The sequence below is a fragment of the Pogoniulus pusillus genome, chromosome 16 (assembly GCF_015220805.1).
Source record: "Pogoniulus pusillus isolate bPogPus1 chromosome 16, bPogPus1.pri, whole genome shotgun sequence".
NCBI lineage: Eukaryota > Metazoa > Chordata > Aves > Piciformes > Lybiidae > Pogoniulus > Pogoniulus pusillus.
Genome location: NC_087279.1, coordinates 11,368,831 through 11,389,177, shown reverse-complemented (window position 1 = coordinate 11,389,177; position 20,347 = coordinate 11,368,831). Strand labels below are relative to the sequence as shown.

The 20,347-nt window shown below is 40.5% G+C and overlaps 1 protein-coding gene across 9 annotated transcripts in view; it reads left to right on the top strand.

Annotated features, from left to right (window-relative positions):
• The window catches only part of DOCK3 (dedicator of cytokinesis 3), a 205,719-nt gene that overhangs the window by 19,034 nt on the left and 166,338 nt on the right, over positions 1 to 20,347 (top strand). For all 9 annotated transcript variants that reach the window (XM_064156479.1, XM_064156478.1, XM_064156477.1 and 6 more), the window contains exons 2-5: positions 1,490 to 1,573; positions 12,200 to 12,240; positions 14,542 to 14,597; positions 17,138 to 17,234. In XM_064156479.1, coding sequence (XP_064012549.1) covers positions 1,490 to 1,573; positions 12,200 to 12,240; positions 14,542 to 14,597; positions 17,138 to 17,234 — 278 coding nt within the window. The remainder of the gene's footprint in view (positions 1 to 1,489; positions 1,574 to 12,199; positions 12,241 to 14,541; positions 14,598 to 17,137; positions 17,235 to 20,347) is intronic.

Below are 20,347 nucleotides of genomic sequence, written 5' to 3'. Positions count from 1 at the left end.
GAAGAGTTCAGGGTTGTTAATGGGATCTGTTTTTTTTTTTTTCCTGTTTAATTAAATGCTGCATTGAGACTTACTGTGGAAGGGCAAGCACTTCATACTCTTTGATTATCTTGAGATTTTGATTCATATTTCTTTCTCATACTTCTTGGATCTGTGTGGGTGTTTACCTGGTGCATGTAGCTGCTTCTTTCTTGCCCTTTCCCTTTATGAAATCTGCATAGAGGGTTCAAACTTTTGTTTCAGTGAGAATTCTCACTGCTTGGAAATTAGAGGTTCAAGAAAGGTGCCTTGTGATGGATGGTGCAGATGGTAGTTTCCATGGTGTGTGTACTCCTCTGGACTTCAGCCTTTCTGGTTAACCGCATTAAGTCTGCACAGAGTCTTTAGTGCAAAGGGATTCAGTGGCTTTGACCTGAAAAGGTATTCATGGAGGAAATGAAATGCAGCCCCTTCGCACGGGGACTTAGCTGTTAGCTGTTGGCATTTAGAGGGGGGGGAGGTTCCCTTAAATTGGAAAAAAGGATGATGCCCACTGGAGGTCACTATTTCAACTCCTGGAATTCCACTTGTGCTCCAGCTTGTGTTCAGGTGGCATATAGGGCGTGCTCTGTGGCTGAGCAGGTGTTTGCTTAGAGCAAGGTACTCAAATGATTAAATTAAATGTGTGCCCGAGTGAGGTTTTTAAGTGCTGATGAGCAGGCATTGCATGGCTGGGGGAGGGTGGGCATCCCTTGTAACAACCCATGTCCACATCCATGCATTTTAATACATGTGGTTAAAGACTATATCATTATACACTAGACTAGTTTATTTTTAAAAACTTTATTTATAAATATTGAGTTCATTTAGTAATTTTTTCCTCGTATTTGTATTTTCTGAAACATTAAAATGATTACAGTTAATGCAAACTAAAGATATCTAAAAGAATATTTAAGATGTATGTCATGGTAGTTGGTGCTTGTGAAAAGAACAGATTCTTACCTGTTGGTTTTTTTTAATGTACATAAATACAATACTTATACATAAATAAAATAACATATGGTAATGCAGGACTTTTGCAGGTGATTAACTGCACATATGGTACTTCAACTTGGAGGAAAGTAATTCCTGAAGTTGACTTCCTATTATGGTCTTTGCGGTTAGAACCACCTGCTCCATTGCTGAGCTGTATAATAGAGTAGGAATTGTGAGACAAGGAAATTTTTGCATGCAATATGAGTTAGGATTATGGTGATTAAAGTGATTACAAGCCTTGCTTAATTAAAAAATCTTTTTTAAAGTGGAGCTTTTGTGGTGCTGCTGAGTTTTGTTTCTGATAAGGGCCAAAATAAAGATATCTGGTGAGGGAAAGTTGGCTGACAGGTTTTCTGGGCAGCGATGTAATAGCTATTTTTATAAAGGGAGTGAGCTGAAGTGCTATGCTTAGAAGAAAAATTCACACACAGATTCAACCCTCATATGTCTCTCTCTGTTTTTCTCCACCCTCTAGTGATATGCAGCTTCCGAGGAGCTGTACCGCAAGGCTTGGTCCTGGAACTAGGTGAAACTGTCCAGATCCTAGAGAAATGTGAAGGTAAGTGTGATGGGCAAGAAAGAACCCCTTTTTCTATATTAGAATATACAAATATCTTAATCTAGTACATTTAATAAGTTGCTTGGAAATCATGATGCATCAAATCAAAGCACTTGAACAAAACCTAATCTGACCCACTTTCCGCAGGAAAGGCTGAGTGCTCTTGGCACTAATCCAGTCTGATAGGGGGTCAGTGTGTTTTAAGTTAACCATCTGTCCAGAAAAATCTTGAACCCTGACCTGATTGTTGTATGGTAATTGGGTCTTAGAGTGAGTTTTCATCATGTGAAGTATATAATCAGTATCATCTTCCCTTTTTTTTTTTACTGTGTTTTCTCAGTGCTACTGCTATGCATTTCAGTCAAGTGTATTAGTGTTTATTATTTAGAAACATCTGAACACATGAAAAATGGTAGTTATGAAATAGATTAGTTGGTCATTTGGGAGCAGTTCTGTAAAAAATGGAAAGGATATGGATTTAGGGGGGATTGCTTTGTGTTTATCCATGAGGGGTTTGGTACCTAAAGGAAAATGCCATTGCAAATGTTATAAGTACAGTCTGGTTTTTTTGGTGGCTGTGGCTGGAGATGTCTGCATGCAAACAAATTGCATGTCTGAATCCTGTGCTTTGTTCACATGAATAGTGTGATTGAAGTTGTATTGAAAAGGAGAACGATTTTTTATCCTAATGCTCAGAGTAAGGTAGTAGTGTAAAACATGTCTATTGAGAAGCAGGCTGACAAGATACTGTGTGAGAATATATTTCATTATAGACTGAGGGGAAATAGTGTTACCTTAATCCTGAAGTGCTGAAACAGATTCAAAACCAGAACCACCAATTAGAATTCCAAATTAACACTCCACAAAGATGTAGGTTTGGTTTTGTGTTTGTTCAGGTTTCAATCATTTTTCTTCTCCAGTGTTAATGTTGCTACCCAAACCTTGTAGCATGCTTGTCAGAAAGCAGCTTTTCTTCTCTCATGCTACAACTGTCTTTTGCTTTTCATGGTTTTTTCTTGTAATCAAGTGGTATATTAGCCTACTTAACTCTTCTTGAAAAGGTGTTCTCTTATGTGCTGATTGTTCTATGAAAGTAATAGCTTCTTCACCTACACTTGTCAAGATTCTTTGTTGAATGGGAGATTTTCAGTGCAGTGGTGATGCTTAATCCATGAAGAAGCATGCTGTAAGCAATGCCTGTAGAGTTATTTCTGCAAATGGTAACGTTTTAAAAAAACCCTTGTGTGGTGTAATGGGCTAAGCTTTACTTGAGCACGGTTGCTTGTTGTTCTGCTAGGTCTTGTGAATCAGCACTTGGTGCAAGCTCAGGAAAAAATAACTGCTTTGCATAGGACAGTATAACCCTAGGGTAAAACGGTCATGATGTTTTCAAACCGTTTCTGCTAATCAAGGAAACTTTGAAACCTCTGCAAAATAAAAGCAGGAGTTCTCAAAGGAGCAGGTTGCTCACAGAAAAGCAAAAGGATAATCCAATGTCTCTTTACAATGTTATAGTAATCAGGCTCTGCATATTCCCTATGCCAGTAGCTTTAAGGATGATTCCTCAAAGGCAGTTCATGCCAGTCTTCAAAATGCTGAGAAAGAAGACTCTCAGACTCTTTTCCTGGTTGCAAGGAGATGTTTGTACAGAGCTTTTGGGGGTTGTTTTTCAAGCCCTCTATCTATTAATGTATAAAAAGATAGATTAATTTTGATAATAACATCTGGAGCTCCACAATATGAAACCCATCTGAATAATCAGATGATCTGTGCTGCAGCTCTTGCATGTGTGAATTATGCAAACAGGCACACTAAATGTGCAAAGTAGGTTCTTAAAAGGAAATAAGATAGTAATTGTTTAAGCATTCTTGTCTAAGTGGTTGTTTAACAGGGTCCTTGGCTTGCATTGCAAATTTAGAATGAAACAAACCTCATCTTCTACTTCTGCATCATTTGCTGGGGATTCTTTTGACCAGACAATCTGGATAAATTAATGTTGACCGCTGCACATCAGGGTCACTACTGTGGGAGTCGACAGAGGAACTATTGCTGTTTCAGCTTTGCTCCATAGAACAGTTTGTGCACAATTCCCTACAGTAGGGACTTCGCTGTGTGAATTAAAAGGATTCCCATACACACACACACACACACACCTGTTCTAGAGAGCTGAAGAATGGTTTCAGAGACTCACTGAAGAATTCAAGGCTGACAACAATTCAATACTAGCTATATTTTTGAATGTGATTATTTTAAATCATAATGACTTGTTGAATAACTGCATTAAGTGCTCTTTTGTAGTGACTGGTGTAAGAAGCAGTCACTGCTTTTACAGCAACTGAATGAAAGACTAGGGAATTTCCTTTATTAAGTTCTTGGTTACCTCTGCAGATGAGTTTTATATGTGTTGTCAGAGTCAGTTTGCTTACACATGTTATTTTATGCACGTGTTTGTCTCTAAGGGTAATAAATATTAATGCCAGTTGATAACACATTTTTATTGTGGTTGTCTGTGCATATCTTAAATAAAATGCAATGAAGTAGTTGTCTCTGTTACTGTGACTTTTGTGTGCTTGAAATTGGAACTTTTGAACAGCCAGTTTGTGTGTCTGATACTTTGTGTGCTTTCATACCAGACCAACTAATATCTAAATCACTTTCTGACCCTGTCTACGCTTGAAATTGGAACTTTTGAACAGCCAGTTTGTGTGTCTGATACTTTGTGTGCTTTCATACCAGACCAACTAATATCTAAATCACTTTCTGACCCTGTCTACGTCTGACAAGTGCCTCCTGCCCCAGTAATTCAGTCTGACAGGGTTTAAACCCTTGGACTTGAGGTCTGTATTTCCTCTGAAGCTAGAAAAAGCTCCATCCCTGTTTCCATCACACATTATGCTGTCTCTGAAGTGTTGGATGTTACCCAGGTAGTTTTATAGTCACTCTTTGCATGAAGAACTCTAAGGTCCTTCAGTGGTCTCACTTAAAAGTAGCAAACATTCTTCAAGGTATCAGTTGTATGTATTTTTGTCTTTCCCATCATTTCTCTCTCTCTGTGCTCTTCCACTTGTGATCTTGCCACTGAGGGCTGTTCTCTGCTTTATATGCCATGCACTGAGTGGATGAGTGTGGCATTAGTGTGCCACCTGTAAATGACATAGCAAAGCTTTGTCTTTCAGCAGGTGGCAAAGCATGAGCATGCTCATTGATAGTGGATGGAAGTAACTAGTGGCATTCAGAGTAAGTTTCAAGTGTCTATTTTTATTGCTAGGGAGCAGTTTTCTTTAGATTAAAAAAGCTGCAACTTCAGTGATTTCAATTATTACCCAGAGATTCTTAAATAATCACTGAATAAACAATAACTGATGCCTGAAGACCCAGTTAAAAGACTTGTTATCTTACCCATGGAAGTTCTGGTGACCACACAGGTATTGATTTACCTGGTTTAAATGTGTATGTTAATAATAGCCTTTTTAAGCCATCCATCTGATAAATTTCCCTCTGCTATTCTAGCAGTGACAGCATGGTTGAGTGAAGGCTCCTCTGTCTTTGGGACACTGAAGCAGCAGACACAGCTTGCAATTAGGTTTTTTCCTTAAATTCTTGAACACTTCAGTGTGCTTGAGAAGCCATGTCTTTGTCATGCTTCCAAGTTGTAGCATGTCAGTCTGTCATTGCTGTGACAAGGAATAATTCCTTCCACCTGCAGTTGGGAGCGGTCCTGTGGCTTGCTGGGTCAAATTGACTCACGGCCAGTAGTGTGAGTTTACCCTCAGAAGGATGTCTCCAGTGAGATGTTGCTTTTTCACTTCTGTGAAGTGTGCCAGTGGAATGGAAGTCTCTTGGACCCACATGGCTGCTGCAGAAGATCTTGCTTGCCTGTTCTAACTAGGCTTTTTGAGAATGGCTTCTAGATGGCTCTCTTATTTGGCTAACAACTGACATAAACCACATTCTATCTCTTCTGCTTTTGTTGTGGCATCTCTGATTGCATTATTAGCATATTCCTGTGGCTCTGTTGGCATGAGGCTGCTCCCTGACATGGTGTTGGCAGCCAGGGTTGGGTATTCATCTGCTGCTCGTCCTGTCCTGGCACTGCTCAGAGTGTCAAGCTCAGAACAGAGTGGTCTTGGCATTGAATGGTTTCGGCATCAAGAAGCTGTTGCTAAGCGCTGTCACCATCCCTCTTCTGGGTCACTTGGAGTGGCTTTAGCTCTGCACAGCAGCTGACATGCAGATTGAAAGGTAAAAGGCATTGTTAATTGGCCAGTATATGCAAAAGAAGATTGCTTTCCCCCAGCTTTGAGGGTTACTCACAGTACTGCAAAGTATACTTATTTTTGTAGGACAAAGAAGGTTTGAGTTCCTGTAGCAGATCCTACCAGCAGTGCATTCTGCAAGAACCAAGTTTATCTTTAGGACTTAGCATTAAGACTTACATAATTGTGTTTTTAGAGTTCTGTTTGTCAAGAAAGTACATAGGGGGTTTGTTTTTTCCTACAGTCTGCAGCTGGTGCTACTTTATTTAACCCAGATAGTTGAGTTTTATTTTTCTAAAAACCAGATCAATACCTCTCCATTAGGACCCTTTTGTTTTCTGCTACTGAGTGCTCCAAGGGGATGAGCCTTTTCCATGTGACAGAGCTCTTGTTAAGTAGAAATCTGAAAAAGGTTACAGGGCAACTTTTAGAAAGAATATCCTGGTTTGCTCAAGGCAGTTTCAGATAGAGATCAAAAAACCATTGGTTAAGTCTCCTGGTCGCTCAGATTGAGAGGTTGGGATGTACAGGCCAGCCTCAGAGCTTCTTTTGCAGTATGTACTGGGATTGCATTATTGCTGAGGCCTCTGAGCATGAGTCATCTTTGCAAAGACTGCTTTAGAGTCTGCAGGTTTCTGTAACATGACTGCAGGTCTCCAGCACTGTGAATTTTCATGTTTAGGGGTAGCTGCGGGTGAAAGGGATGGTGTTCACCTGAGCAGTTTTTGCTGTGTGATGTTGGTATCTGCATTCACAGTGTGTTTTTCTGTCCTGTCCCTTCAGAAGCCCTATCAAATCTAGGGTTCAGAGAAGTGGGAAGCCTAGTAATTTTTACAGCTGAAGAAGCCCTAGAAAAAGGGTTTGGTGTTCCTGCATAAATGATGTTATAGGGTATGAGAGATTCCTTTAGCTGATCCAGGCCACCTCTCCCAGCTAGGGCCCTTCTCACCTTGCATGCCTCTAGCTGGCTTGCTGCATGTTGGGAAAAGCAGAAAGTCTTCATATTCTACAAGAACAAGGGAGGTGGTTGAGACCCTGTCTCTGGAGCTGTTTAAGGCCAGGCTGGAAGAGGCTCTAGCCAGGCTGATCTAGGGTAGGGTGTCCCTGCTCATGGCAGGGGGGTTTGAACTGGATGATCCTTGTAGTCTCTAACAACCCTGGTTGTTTCTGTGAACTGCTCAGCAAAAGCCAAAATGTTTGTCTCTTATCAGCAGTGCTTTAGCGGCAGATACAAAACACAGCAGCAGATGGGCTGCGGTGGGGGGAGTCAGCTCCCTTCCAGCCAGACCCAATAAGGTGATTCATGTATCAAAATCCAGTTAGAATTATCTGTCTTCCTTCCCTAGGTCATCCACTGGGTCAAGCAACTTGAGAATATTCCTAGCTGTCAGAAAAGGAAATGTGGGGAGGCATTGTATGCATGAAGCTTACTCAGTCTTTCTCTGTAGAGATTTGTAGGTGTTCCATGTCTGGCCTTGTGCCTTAACTTCCTCTGTTCTCAAATTCTTACTAGTTATTGATAATTGCCAGGGAGTTAATCTGTTCCAATCCTGGTTGTTTTTTCACATTAACTTACAAAATTGTTGTGGCTTCATAATCATGTTCTGTTTCTTGATTGAAATCCTGTTCTCTTTTCAACTCTTCCTTGAAGTTAGCACCCTTTAAGGGCCATGCATCACTAGAAAATGAATGCCATAATACTAAAATGTTAACAATTCATCATTTGTAGTACAGTAACCTCTAAAAACCTTAGTCACTGTTAAGGCCTAACTGTAGTGCATGTTGTGATCACAGTTAGCTGAATAGAATAGAATCAACCAGGTTGGAAGAGACCTCCAGGATCATCCAGTCCAACCTAGCACCCAGCCCTAACCAATCAACTAGACCATGGCACTAAGTGCCTCAGCCAGGCTTTTCTTGAACACCTCCAGGGACAGTGACTCCACCACCTCCCTGGGCAGCCCTTTCCAATGGGAAATCACTCTCTCTGTGAAGAACTTCCTCCTAACATCCAGCCTATACTTCCCCCAACACAACTTGAGATTGTGTCCCTGGACGCAATCTGTTGCTGGTTGTCTGGGAGAAGAGACCAACCCCCACCTGGCTACAACCTCCCTTCAGATAGTTGTAGACAGCAATGAGGTTCCCCCTGAGCCTCCTCCAGGCTGCACACCCCCAGCTCCCTGAGCCTGTCCTCATAGGGTTTGTGTTCCAGGCCCCTCACCAGCTTTGTTGTCCTTCTCTGGACATGTTCCAGTACCTCAACATCTCTTGAATTGAGGAGCCCAGACTGGGCCTGGATTTGATGACTATTATGATTAAATCCTCCCAAATAAATGATTATATTCGTCTTAATCAGTTTAAGACTAGTTGAAGAATGAAGGTTTTGTTTAGCTCACTTTAGTGAATAATGTAATGGATGCCCTTTTCTAAATGTGTTCATTAAAAATGCATTTGACTTTTTCTCATAGATTTTGCTTTAGATACAGAGTGGGGTTTTTGGTGGCATGCACCATAAGCCAGGAAGGAATTACAGTTTACAATTAAGTGTTTTGAGGTTCTGCTGAGCTTCTTTCTCCTGCATTTCGCTTGCATGGAGTTGAAGGAAGCTTAAAACTGAAAATGGTGATTCTAAAAATATACTTCACTGAAAAAAAGAAGAAAAGAAAACTAAGATCTGGAGAGCACAGTTTACAAGATTAAAGGGAAATATCCCACTTGTGGGATGTGATTGAAAATACCTGCAAAAAGAAAATCAACAAAATGTTTTTAGTATTCTCAAAAAAAAAAACCTGAATTCAAAAAGCAGCAAAGGAAGTTCAGGTTATAAAGTGCATGTACTTTGCCTGAACCACCAGTATAGGTTGCCTAGTGGGGATTTGTCATCTCCACATAAATATTCTAGATTTTCAAGTCCTGTACCAAAGAGTGGCTGCTACATGCAGTTATCTTGGCCAGTGTCGATCCATGGAAGAATTTCCCTCTAAAAAGATGCCTGTGCAACACCATCACTTTCAAACTGGTCTGTGGTAGAGTAGCCAAAATATACTCTCTGCAGTAATACCTTGGAATTTAGGTTTTAGGGAAGTTGTATGAGTGATGTTGAGATACTTGAATGTGTCCAGAGAAGGACAACAGTGCTGATGAGGGGCCTGGACCACGAGCCCTATGAAAAGAGGCTGAGGGAGATGGGGTTGTTTAGCCTGGAGAAGAGGAGGCTCAGGGGGGACCTTATTGCTGTCTACAACTACCTGAAGGGAGGTTGTGGCCAGATGAGGGTTGGTCTCTTCTTTCAGGCAACCAGCAACAGAACAAGGGAACATAGTCTCAAGCTGTGCCAGGGGAGGTTTAGTTTGGATGTTAGGGGGAAGCTCTTTGCAGAAAGAGTGGTTGGTTGTTGGCATGGGCAGCCCAGGGAGGTGGTAGAGTCCTCATCCCTGGAAATGTTAGAAATGAGACTGGATATGGCACTTTGTGCCATGATTTAGGTGATTAGATGGTGTTTGGTGATTGGTTGGACTTGATGATCTTAAAGGTCTTTTCCATCCTGATTGACTGTGACTTCACTGGCAAAGAGTGCTGCGTTAGTCCTGATGATGCATTGGTGGCCATTGTTAATAACAGGCTGAACACCTGTGAGGAAAGGTTTAGAGGCATCGCTTGAATGAGCTAGGTGATTTCTCAGCAATCCTTCCATTCCTGTTCTTTACAGCTCTGTAAACACACACCTTGTAAACTCTGAAGATTTGTTTTGGGATTAAGAACAGGAGGCTGAGGAATAATGTATTTTTTTTGATGTATGTTTCACGTCTGACTCCATACATCTAAATCATTAATAGGCACCTGCTTTGTCACCTTTTGTTCTTACTTTTATAGTTCTCTTCACAAGCTTAGGTTAAACCTTATTTTCTGTATTTACCAAGAACTTTGCCATTCTGTTTGTCTTGGATCTTAAAATGTGTATTTATTTCCAAGATACAGAGTCTATGAATATAAAAGCAGCATGCTGTATTTAATGTTAGTAACAATGAATCACAGGGTAAGTGCATTTGTGGTTTTTTCTCTGTAACCTTACAAGTATGCAGCATCTGTTACTCAAAAGCAGGTGTGGTAGCCACAGTTGTGTAGAGCTTTAGAAATAACTCATTTTAAGGCTCTGCATGTGGTCTTTGTGCATATGTGTTTATACCGACATGATTGCCATGGAATTCCACCAACTAAGAAATAAATTGAAAACAACACTTTATTTTTTAATATAAGCAATAATTTAATGGGAAAATAAATTTACATTATGTCTTCGTGAGAAATTTGTGTAATTAAGATGGGTTTAATTTTTTTTCTGCACTGAGATTTGCAAATGTCTTGAATTCATCAACTACTTTATTTTACATTTACTCAGATTTCCTTTAAAAATAATAATTCAAAGCTAGCAGGCTATCTTTAAAACAGCCCTGTTCCCCAGTCCTGAGCCTCTAAGTGAGACTCGTGATGTAAATTCAGACAGCTATGAAGTCCTTTTTCAAGGAGAGACAAAATACATCATTACTTTGTTCAGCTCTTTTCTGTTTTCCATAGCAAATTGCTGACACGTTTTCCCGGTGCTCTCTGAAATGCTGCAGGTACTAAAGGATATCTGCCCTCTGTAGAAAAAAAGAAAGTAGGAAGTTGCTGGGGGAAGAGTGGAGGCGTTTTTATGGAAAGTGGATTTAGATTATATGAAGTTCTTGTGTTTTGGTAAGGTTAGGTTATTGTCTGACTCCTGGGCTGCAGTAAATGGAAGAGGGATGCGCAGGCAGTTGAACTTGCTTCTTCTGGGTGACTTTGCCCACAAATTTTGTGTGGCAAGGGCTGGCCAGACCTCCTCCACAGAACTTGTACCATTGTAGAATGGCTTAGATTAGAAGGGACCTCAGAGATCATCTACTCCAGCCTCCCTACCCTGGGCAGGGACATCTCTCAACTCAACTTGCTTGCCCAAGGTCTCATCCAGCCTGGCCTTAAACATTGCAAGGGAGGCAGCATCCATGACCACTCTAGACAACATATTCCAGAGTCTCACCACCCTCATACTGAAGACTGTCTTCCTAGAATGAGTCTAAACCTACTCTCCCTCAGCTTAAAACAATTCTACCTTGTCCTATCGCTAGACACCATTATGGAAAGTACCTCTGCAGCTTTCCTGTAGGCTCCCTTCAGATACTGGATGACAGCTGTAAGGTATCTCTGGAATCTTATCCAGGCAAAACAGTCCCAGCTCCCTCAGCCCATGCACATCGCAGAGGTGGCCCTTCTCTGGACTTGCTCCAACAGCTCTGTGCCCTTTTTATGATGGGGACACTGTAACTGGATACAGCATTTGAGATGGGGTCTCACAAGAGCAGAGTAAAGGGTAAGAATCACCTATCTTGACTTGCTGGCCACACTCTTCTTGACGCAGCCCTGGCATCCTCTTGATGTATCCTGGCACTCTCAATCACTGCTCCCCTGTGAGGGGATCCAGGCTCCGGTCTTAGTGGTTACCTTAATGTTCTGGTGCTGCAGCATTAGGCTGCAGAGAACACACAGAGAACAGTTGTGGGTTTTAACTAAAATTCAAGGTATTTTTGTGTATCTTAAGGAGTGGAAGAGCAGCTCATCCAGCATGGCAGTTGCAGTGTGCTCCTTTTCCGTTGTTAGACTGAATGGTGCTTCCAGTCCTTTTGTCTTGAGGAGTCCTGCACAGAGTGACAATGCTTTCACCTGTTCAAAAAAGGACTAGTTGAGTTTTTCTGTTTAACTTGTAGCTTTTGCTGCTTTGCCTTTTACTCCTGATCTATTGAGCTGTGTGGCTGTTAACTGATGTGGGATACAAGAGAAATAATTGGGTTTGTGAAATTAGATCCTAAAGTCTGCTCTCAACTCTCATAGACATACATGCAAAGGATCTGTATTTGTTTAAACAGCATTAGAAATGTGTGATAATGGATTTTCCTGTCTTGAAAAGCACAGGGTTTTGGAGTCTGAAGATTTGGTAGATCAGTAAGAGGGGAGTCTTGTACCAGCATATAAGAAAAGTTCAGCACAGATTCTTGCATGAGAGCTGAATGCATCTTTGCTGCTGCGGCTAATGATTTTGAGTAAAGTGACTTTAATAGTAGGCTGCTTTTATTCCAGGTGGGAGCAAACAGGAGCATTCTAGGTTGTTAATTGCCAGTTGTCATTGCAGAGCAAAGGAATAATTAAACTCAAAAGATAACAAAAACCTCTTTAAAATGTGTGTCTGTGTGAGGCACAGCTGGTTTTTCAGATGAGCTCAGTAACTGCATAGTCTTCAGTTTTTCTGATGTAAGGAGTGCCATAAATTAATGCAGAATGTTTTGTCTGTTTTCAGGCTGGTACAGAGGGGTTTCCATTAAGAAGCCCAATGTAAAGGTAAGTGTGAATACAGTTCTGTTTTTTTTTCATCTAGTGGGAGATTATATCTATCGTGCTGTTGCAACCCAATAAACTTCTCGTTTTCCTTGCCCTTAGGATTTTACTTCTCTAACTCTCTTTTCCAACAGGAGGATTGGATTTATTTTCTAAATTGAGAGAATGATTTTTGGTAGCACCCAAAGGATCAGACACTTTCTTGATGTGTGATTATTTTTTTTTCCCCAATGTTTCTAAACCTCATCCAGCTTGGTCCCTTGCGCCCTTAAGAAAAACTTAGATAGGTCATCTTGCACTGCTTAATTGAAGATTTTTAAAGACACTTTCAAACATTTTCATTATTTATCTTAAAAACCTGGAAAAAAAGTCTGATGGAAAAGGAGTATTTAAAGTTTGTTCTATTTTCAGATTTTCTAGTAGTTTTTGGTTATTTTTTTCCTCATACCCCTGGTTTGGTCTGGGATCAACTTTTTTGAATGTTCTGATGATTTTTTTTGTCAGTACATCTGATACATACTAATTAGATTTATTATGATGTGTAGTTACTGTGCATTGTATGTAGGTATCCAATCGTGTAAGTAGTTGCTTCTATGTAAGCATCACTTCATTGTCTTTTGATTTATGTAGGACTTGTGTTTTAAAAGAGTACCAGATTCCTCCTGTTTGCTTCCTTTATGGAATATAATATTGCTTGTATTATGTTTTCATGAGTTTAATACTATTTTAATGGAAAAGCCTACATTCACTCTGTATGTGTTGGCACATCTTCTGTTTGCGTATAGGTTCAGCTTGAATAGGAGAGCCCTCCAAACCTTCTTTGGTTTCTTAGGCAACCTGCACAGGATCACAGAAATAAACAGCATTAACTGGAAGTGAACCAAACAAGAAACTGAAGTAGCATTTTTTTCCTTTTCCACATTTTCATGTGGTTGAAAAGCACATTTATTGTATTCTTCCTCCTGATGGATCTATTCCTCTTAGGTTAATCTTTTTTCCTTTTGCAGTCTCAGTCTTACCTGTGAAAAAGAAGGGATTTATCTCAGCATTTTGAATCATCTTTAATTAGTATTCTTTTCAGCTACCCCCCATGAAAATTTTCTTTCCTGAATTCTAAAAGGTTCTGAAAATTGAAAGTTCACAGTTGATTACTGACCTTTTAGTCAGTCAGCTGGTTTTTCACCTGGAAACGACCAGTGCTGATCTTGCTTGCCCCACTGAAGTGCAGGCTCATTGTTCTTACGCACCAAGTTTGTGAGGAGAGTTCAGGGCCATGTGCCTTGCAGAGATAATGAAAAGTGTTGTTTAAATTACCTCTTTTCCTCATGTCTCATCGCACAAGAACACAGTGGCACAGGTAAGGGTAGAGTACAGCTGTCATGGGAGCAGCAGAAGACAAATAAGCAGAGCCAACCCAAGTGGCTTTAAACAGCTTTCTGTTGGACAGAGAGAGGAAACAGGGCAGGTCCAGGGTGGCAAGTGATACAGCTTCCTTAGTGAAAGGCTAGGGTGGGGACTAGACAGATGTGATGGTAGGCTCTTTGTTCTGAGTTGTTTCAAGTGTCTGTCCTTGTCATCTGATGTAATGTGGCATATCGGTACAGAGGCCTGGCCTTGGAGCATACTGATGCTGTGCTGCAAACTGTGTGATAGCCACTTTTCTGGCTATCTTGGCTAGCTTCTGGTAGTTACATCTGTTACTCATTCCTTTCTGCTAGCTGCAAGCTGTTCTCTGAGCTCTTCCCACTTGTGACACCTTTTTCCTGCTTGCTCATCACCTGTTAGTGGTTTATTAGGCTCACACAGTCTTTGCAGTAGGAAGAAAATGGCTAATCTTAGATGGTTTCTTTTAGATCAATCTTGTCTCTTCCAAGGCAGCTGTGTAGGATCAGTGTGACACATTTTTGTTTCATCCTGGTTGACTTAGCCATGACTTTTATACCAGAGCATACTTCTCCTGCAGTAGTGTTTCTGAACCCTTCAGGAATGGAAAGCACCTACCCTGAATCTGTGTATGATGTTCCTATTGCATAGATGTTTGAAGCTTCCTTGGTAAGGAGTTGATCTTCCAGGGTAGAGGTTTGATTCATTGTGCTGTCCTGTTTGAATATGGATTAAAGTCAGTTGTGACTGGTTTGAATGTTGACTTCTGACTGTGGCAGTGTCTTTGATGCAGCGTTAGGGTTGGGTGGTTGGTTGTTTTGTTTTTGCTAGGTATATCAGCAGTTGCTTACTGTGACTTGGGACAGAAACTCTGAAACCTGCAAGTGTATTTTTCTAACGTGAGGATTTCTTCTCTTACAGGGGATTTTCCCTGCAAACTACATTCACCTGAAAAAGGCAATTGTCAGTAACAGAGGGTGAGTATTTTTCTAAGAAGCTGTGGTGCTTCTCATCTAGAAGGTAGTCTAAGAAATAATTAAAATGTATGGAGTGGTTTTTAGTTGATTCTATCTTTTATTATGTATTACAATTTGAAAATTAAATGTAACTCTGCAGAGCTTTGGAGTGCTTTTGTTCTTCAGTATAGCAGGAATCACTTCTGTTGGTTATCCCCATTCGCTTTTGCTCATAAAGTTGTAACTTCAAGGGTGCCACCTGAAACAAACACAGTTTAAAGAACTCTGTATTTCCCAGTCGTGCTTGTTTTCTCACAGGCAAAATTCTTTATGTCCCTACTTGTTATGGAGACGCTAGCAGATAGACAGCCCTTCCTGCTTATCAGCATTTCCACTGAGACACAGCCGACAAGGTAGCTATGTTGCTTAGAAACCTTGGAAAAGCATCCAGCCCTTCACACCTCAATCCAAAGAATGACTGAAGTGCACACTGCTGAAAATGCCTACCTAGTACAACTATGCCAGGTTTTTGATTGTAGAATGGTAGGGCTTGGAAGGGACCTGTGGAGATCATCTAGTCCAACCTGCCTGCCAAACTAGAATCACCTAGGGCAGGCCACAGAGGAAAGCATCCAGGTAGGCTTTGAAAGTCTGTAGAGAAGGAGACTCCACAACCTCCCAAGGTAGTGATGTTTCTAATATATGCATGTTTTGAATCTTAATACAAGATTTGCTTATGTCATTGATGCAAATACGAGGCTTTGCTAGCTTGGAAATGAAGAATGTAAGCTTTTGTGGGTTGGGGTTTGGTTTTGGATAATTTTTCTGTTCCAAGAATACATACAGACATACAGCAACTTAACTTCTTAGTCCTCTCCCCCATCCATTGCTACTTTTGGCTTTAGCTAATAAGGCACAATTATTTCTACTAAGAATTTTCCAAAGGGAAGTACTGCCATGAAAGTGTGGCTGCTTTCTAATGGTGTACTGTGTTCTCTTTTAAAATAACAAAACAAAATAAAGGGAAAAAAACACACCTTGTTCAGTATTACACCTCGCTGCTCAAGTATTTTCTTGCTGGCACTCGTGCAACTCTGCACAAAGGACAGAATTAGTCTAAGCTGGTTATGGAATGGTGGTTTGTAGCTTGCTTTAGGAGGATTTCAGAATGGCAGCGTGCTCAGTTCTACAGCTGAAGAGTAAGGTGGGGCTGGTGTTGGATCTGCTGCCAGAGGCTGCCTCTCCCTTGACACCACTAGTCTCAAAACACCCTTTGAGCCAGAGTTTTTCAGTACCATTGTTTTAGGACCTGTGGAAAATCTTTCCAAAATGGTGTGCTTCAGAAATGGGTTGAGTTTTGTTTTTTTATCTCCTTCTTTTTTTAGAAACTGCTGCAAGAGCAGAAGCTTGAAATAGACCTTTTCAGTGTCTGGCACTTGTTTCAGTAATAGCATTCAACATAAAGGACAAATCAGGGCATTAATAGCTCAGATAATATGACAGTGTTGCAGTACATGCGTCAGTTGTCACATTCTTACATCTCAGTGTGAAATGAGGGAGCAAGCTGTACATGGCTGATGTGGACCTGTTGAAGTGAGTCCAGAGAAGGCCCCAGGAATGATCTGAGGGCTGGAACCCCTCTGCTGTGGAGCCAAGACAGTTGGGGTTGTTTAGCCTGCAGAAGAGAAGGCTCTAGGGAGACCTTATTGCAGCCTTCCGGTATTTAAAGGGGTCTGTAAGAAATATTATGACAGTCCTTTGCAGGGCCTGTTGTGACAGGAGAAAAGTGATGGCTCTAAAAGAGGGGAGATTTAGACAATGTATCAGGAAAAAAACGTATGATGAGGATGGTGAAACCCTAGCACAGGTGGTAGAAACCCTATCCCTCAAAAGACTTCAGGTCAGGTTCAGTGCAGCTCTGAGCAGACTGACCTAGCTGAAGGTGTCCTGCTCACTGCAGTGGAGTTGGACTATGAGACCTTTAAAGGTCTCTTGCAACCCGAACCATTCTGTGATTCCTCTTCAGTGAGTATGGAGGATCTTGACTATGCAAGGACAAGTCCTGCTCTTGATTAGAGTACTGCTCACTCAGGCTTCATGTGCAATAAATCCTTTGGGCAGGAAAATTTCATAGATGGTAGATCTTTTGGGTAGTTAATATATTAGCCAGTATCATTAATTGGAAGGGAAAAGCTGTTAAAAGACCTCACTTTATAGGGGAAGTAATTAATAACAGGTTAATTTTACATGCTATATTCATGACAAGTTTTCATTAACCTTGATTAGAATAAAAATGCATAGTTTGAACAGGTAACCCTAGGAAATGCTTCATGTGAGATGATCCATTTGGAATGTGATGGAGGAACAGTCAATATGACTATGAAATTGCTCTAAAGTTACAAGAGACAAAATGTTTTCTTAGGAGGATATTTTCCTGTATGCTGAAAAAAATCAAGCAAATTCACATTCTAGAATTTGATGAATTACTGTGCTGGCACTAGTTTCTTTTTCTACCTTTTCCAGAATACCTTTCCTAATTATTTTCCTCTCTTTTTGTATAGGCAATATGAAACAGTTGTTCCACTTGAAGATTCTGTTGTGACTGAAGTCACAGCAACACTGCAGGAATGGGCTGTGCTCTGGAAGCAGCTGTATGTGGTAAGAACACTTCTCAGATACCATGGGAGATATGTTGCCTGCATTTCAGTCCACTAGGAAAAAATCATTATCAGTGTAAGAATTGTTAGATTAATGTTATCTTGTGGGGCTTTGCTAACTGCAGAATCACTAATCCTGTGAGGTTCAGATGGACTGCATTGGAAATCTCAGCAGGTCTTATCTTCTACCTTCAGATCTGGAAGCTTCATTGTTTAAAAAAGTGTTCTTAAATATGTAGGAAATAATGTGTTTAGTAACACAAAATGGAAGACTTAAGTAAATCCCATCCAAGTCTTCAAAGAATTGGTCTGTAATCTGTGAGTGTTTTAGCATTCAGAGTTTGAGAGGAAGAACTCAGAGGTCTTTTTATATGATTGTTCCTTCATCTATTAAAAATAAACACACGAGTGTTTCACTGTTGAGTCTTATACTCACCTGTGATATTTAGTTTTCAGTTTCTGCTACATAACATCACCTACTTCTGCCTCCCTCTTTGTTCTCTTTTTTTAATGGCTAAATCCCCCGTGGAACAGCAAATAAAACCCCTACACATTTGAAAGCATATTTTTCCTGCATTTTTTCCTTCTTTTAGCTTTTTGGCTTAGTGATTATAGGCCATAGCTGTAAGATTAGATTCAGGAACTGTAGGTGGTCCAAGCAGGAATTTCCATTCTTTCCTTACTTCAGAGAAATACCTCTACATAGGGCTGCATCATCTTAGTTTCCTTATTTAAACCTGAAGTGACAGTGGTAGCTATCTCGAAAATAAACCAGAAAGATCCAATTAAATGAGTCTGGTGTATCCGTGGCATAACCAGTCATGTTCCATACTCCCTTCATAAAGCAATGAAGCCTTTTATGAGACGAGTTTTATTTCTGTTGCTCCAGATTCTCTGGAGGATCATATGCCTCTGGAGAAGTTTGCATGGGATGCAGCATCCAATCTGACTCAGGAGTGGGGGGATGGCAGTGGCATATAGAATCAGTCAGAGTTGGAAAGGACCACAAGGATTATCTAGTTCCAGCCCCCCTGCCATGGAACTTTTATACCAATCTTACCCCTAGAAGTCCTTTTTCTGTTTCAGATACTTACCTCTCTGGTGTATGTGAATAAAGCAGTCTTTTCTGTTTTCTTCCTGTAAGATGCTCTCTCCCCAGTGTCAGATGAAGATGACAACAGCAATACCGAAAATGGCATTGAATTGGAGAAAGGGGAATCATTTTACCTATAAATGAGTTACAGTTGCTTTCTACTAGTCTATTTCCTTTTTACTGTTAAAGCTAGTTCCTTGAGGAGAGGGAGAGAGAGCTCAAGATGCAAACCTTCACTTAGTGATTTTCTTTCTGGGACTGTTTTATTTTCTAGCTCATTATACTTACTCTAACATTGCACACAACATTATTGGATTCCTAAGTAACAGGGGGAAGGAGTTACTGTTTTCATAGAACATTGGAAGGAGGATGTGTTCCGTGAGAAGAAACTGGCAGAGCTTCAGAGTAGGAAATACATTTTAGGATGTTTTTCCATAAATTAGGAAAAAAAATATTTCTAGTACAGTCAGAATAGTTTAGATTGCAAGAGACCTCTTGGGATCATTTAGTTAAATTCCCTTCTGCAGTGCTTTCAGCTACACTGGGGATGTCCAGGACTGCATGCAGTGAGGTTTTGAGTTTCTTGTGAATGGAGACTCTGCAGCTTCCCAGGGCAAAGCTGTCAGTGTTTGACTACCTTCAGTGTTTTGGGTTTTTTATTCAGGACTACATGTGTAGTACCATAAGCTTTCTGATGTGAAAGAACAATCTACATCCTTGTTGGGTGGGTAGCAGACATTTACAAACTGTAAATTTGAAGCCTGGGGAAGCATACAGAAGTGGACAAGTGGAGGTGGCAGAGATAGGGTTAGGATTTTATTGATATTCAGACTAGAATCTCTGCTGTAATGTTGTTTCTTAAAATATATTCAGAACCTAAATGGAAATCCTGCTTGTTGGATCAGCAACAGCAGAAATTTTTGTTATTCCCAAACTGTAGTAAGAATCATCTAAGAAATCTAATTAATGTTATTTATCATGCTTCTGTGACTGGTCAGCTTTGTAGAGAAGTTTCTTGCTGTAGCCAAAGTTCAGATGCTGCTTGTTGTTCCTACAGATGTTTTCAGTAGGCAAGTACCTATCAGTGCTAATAGCAGGCACTGAATTGTTCAGTAGCATTGCACTCTAAGACACCTGCCAAACGAAATGTGCAGCGCTTGTTAATATCTCTGGGCTGAAACGTTCATCTCCTGATTTTTGGCAAACTTCTTACCTGGCTTAAGGTTTGAAAGATGAAGTTCATGTCAATTAAAAATTACAAGAAATAGCTTTGGTAATAGCATTGAGATACGTTGTAAGATTTGTATTTGCCTTTCAGTTAAATAACAGGAATTGGAATGTTATAGCCAGGAAGCCTGGAGTGATCAAAATGCTACCTGAAGAGGGATGCTTTGTTGTTCCAATATAAAATAGCCCAGCTGACAAAAGATTGGAGAGCAGAGGAGAACAGAGAGAAACAGAAGGGTAAAGTGAAGCACAGCATTGCGAGAGACAATTGCAGAAAATTGGTTGGTGTAAAATATTGACGATCTCCCTCAGTTCCCTCTGGCCACAAAGAGTCTGCTGATACCAGGCAGAAACTGTGTGTGTGGAGGCTTGAACAGCTTGGAGTTATAAAGTTGTGCAGTAACTGTAGTTTGTATGTCTGTGAAATATATAGGGGAGATTATCTTGAGTTTACTGTCCTGCACAGGGCTGTGATAGTCTGGTAATTTTTGCTATCAAGGTGAAAGCCAAGGGATGGTCTTTGTGAAAATAGAAGCTGAGACTGCAGAGAAAGAGGCGTTTGTGTGCAGTGAGTTCAGAAAGGAAGAGCTGTGCCTGAAATGAATTTGAAATTGAAAGATGTGTGGCATGTTCTTTGTTTTGTGGCAATATCATGTTTTGCTCTGAGTAGTTGGCTTCTGATGTTATAACCGTTTAGATGCTAACAAAACAGTAAGATCTCTGAAAATTCAGAAAGTTTCTCTCCAGCTTGAAAAGGATATAAATAATCCTGGTATGGGAGCTATCAGCACTTT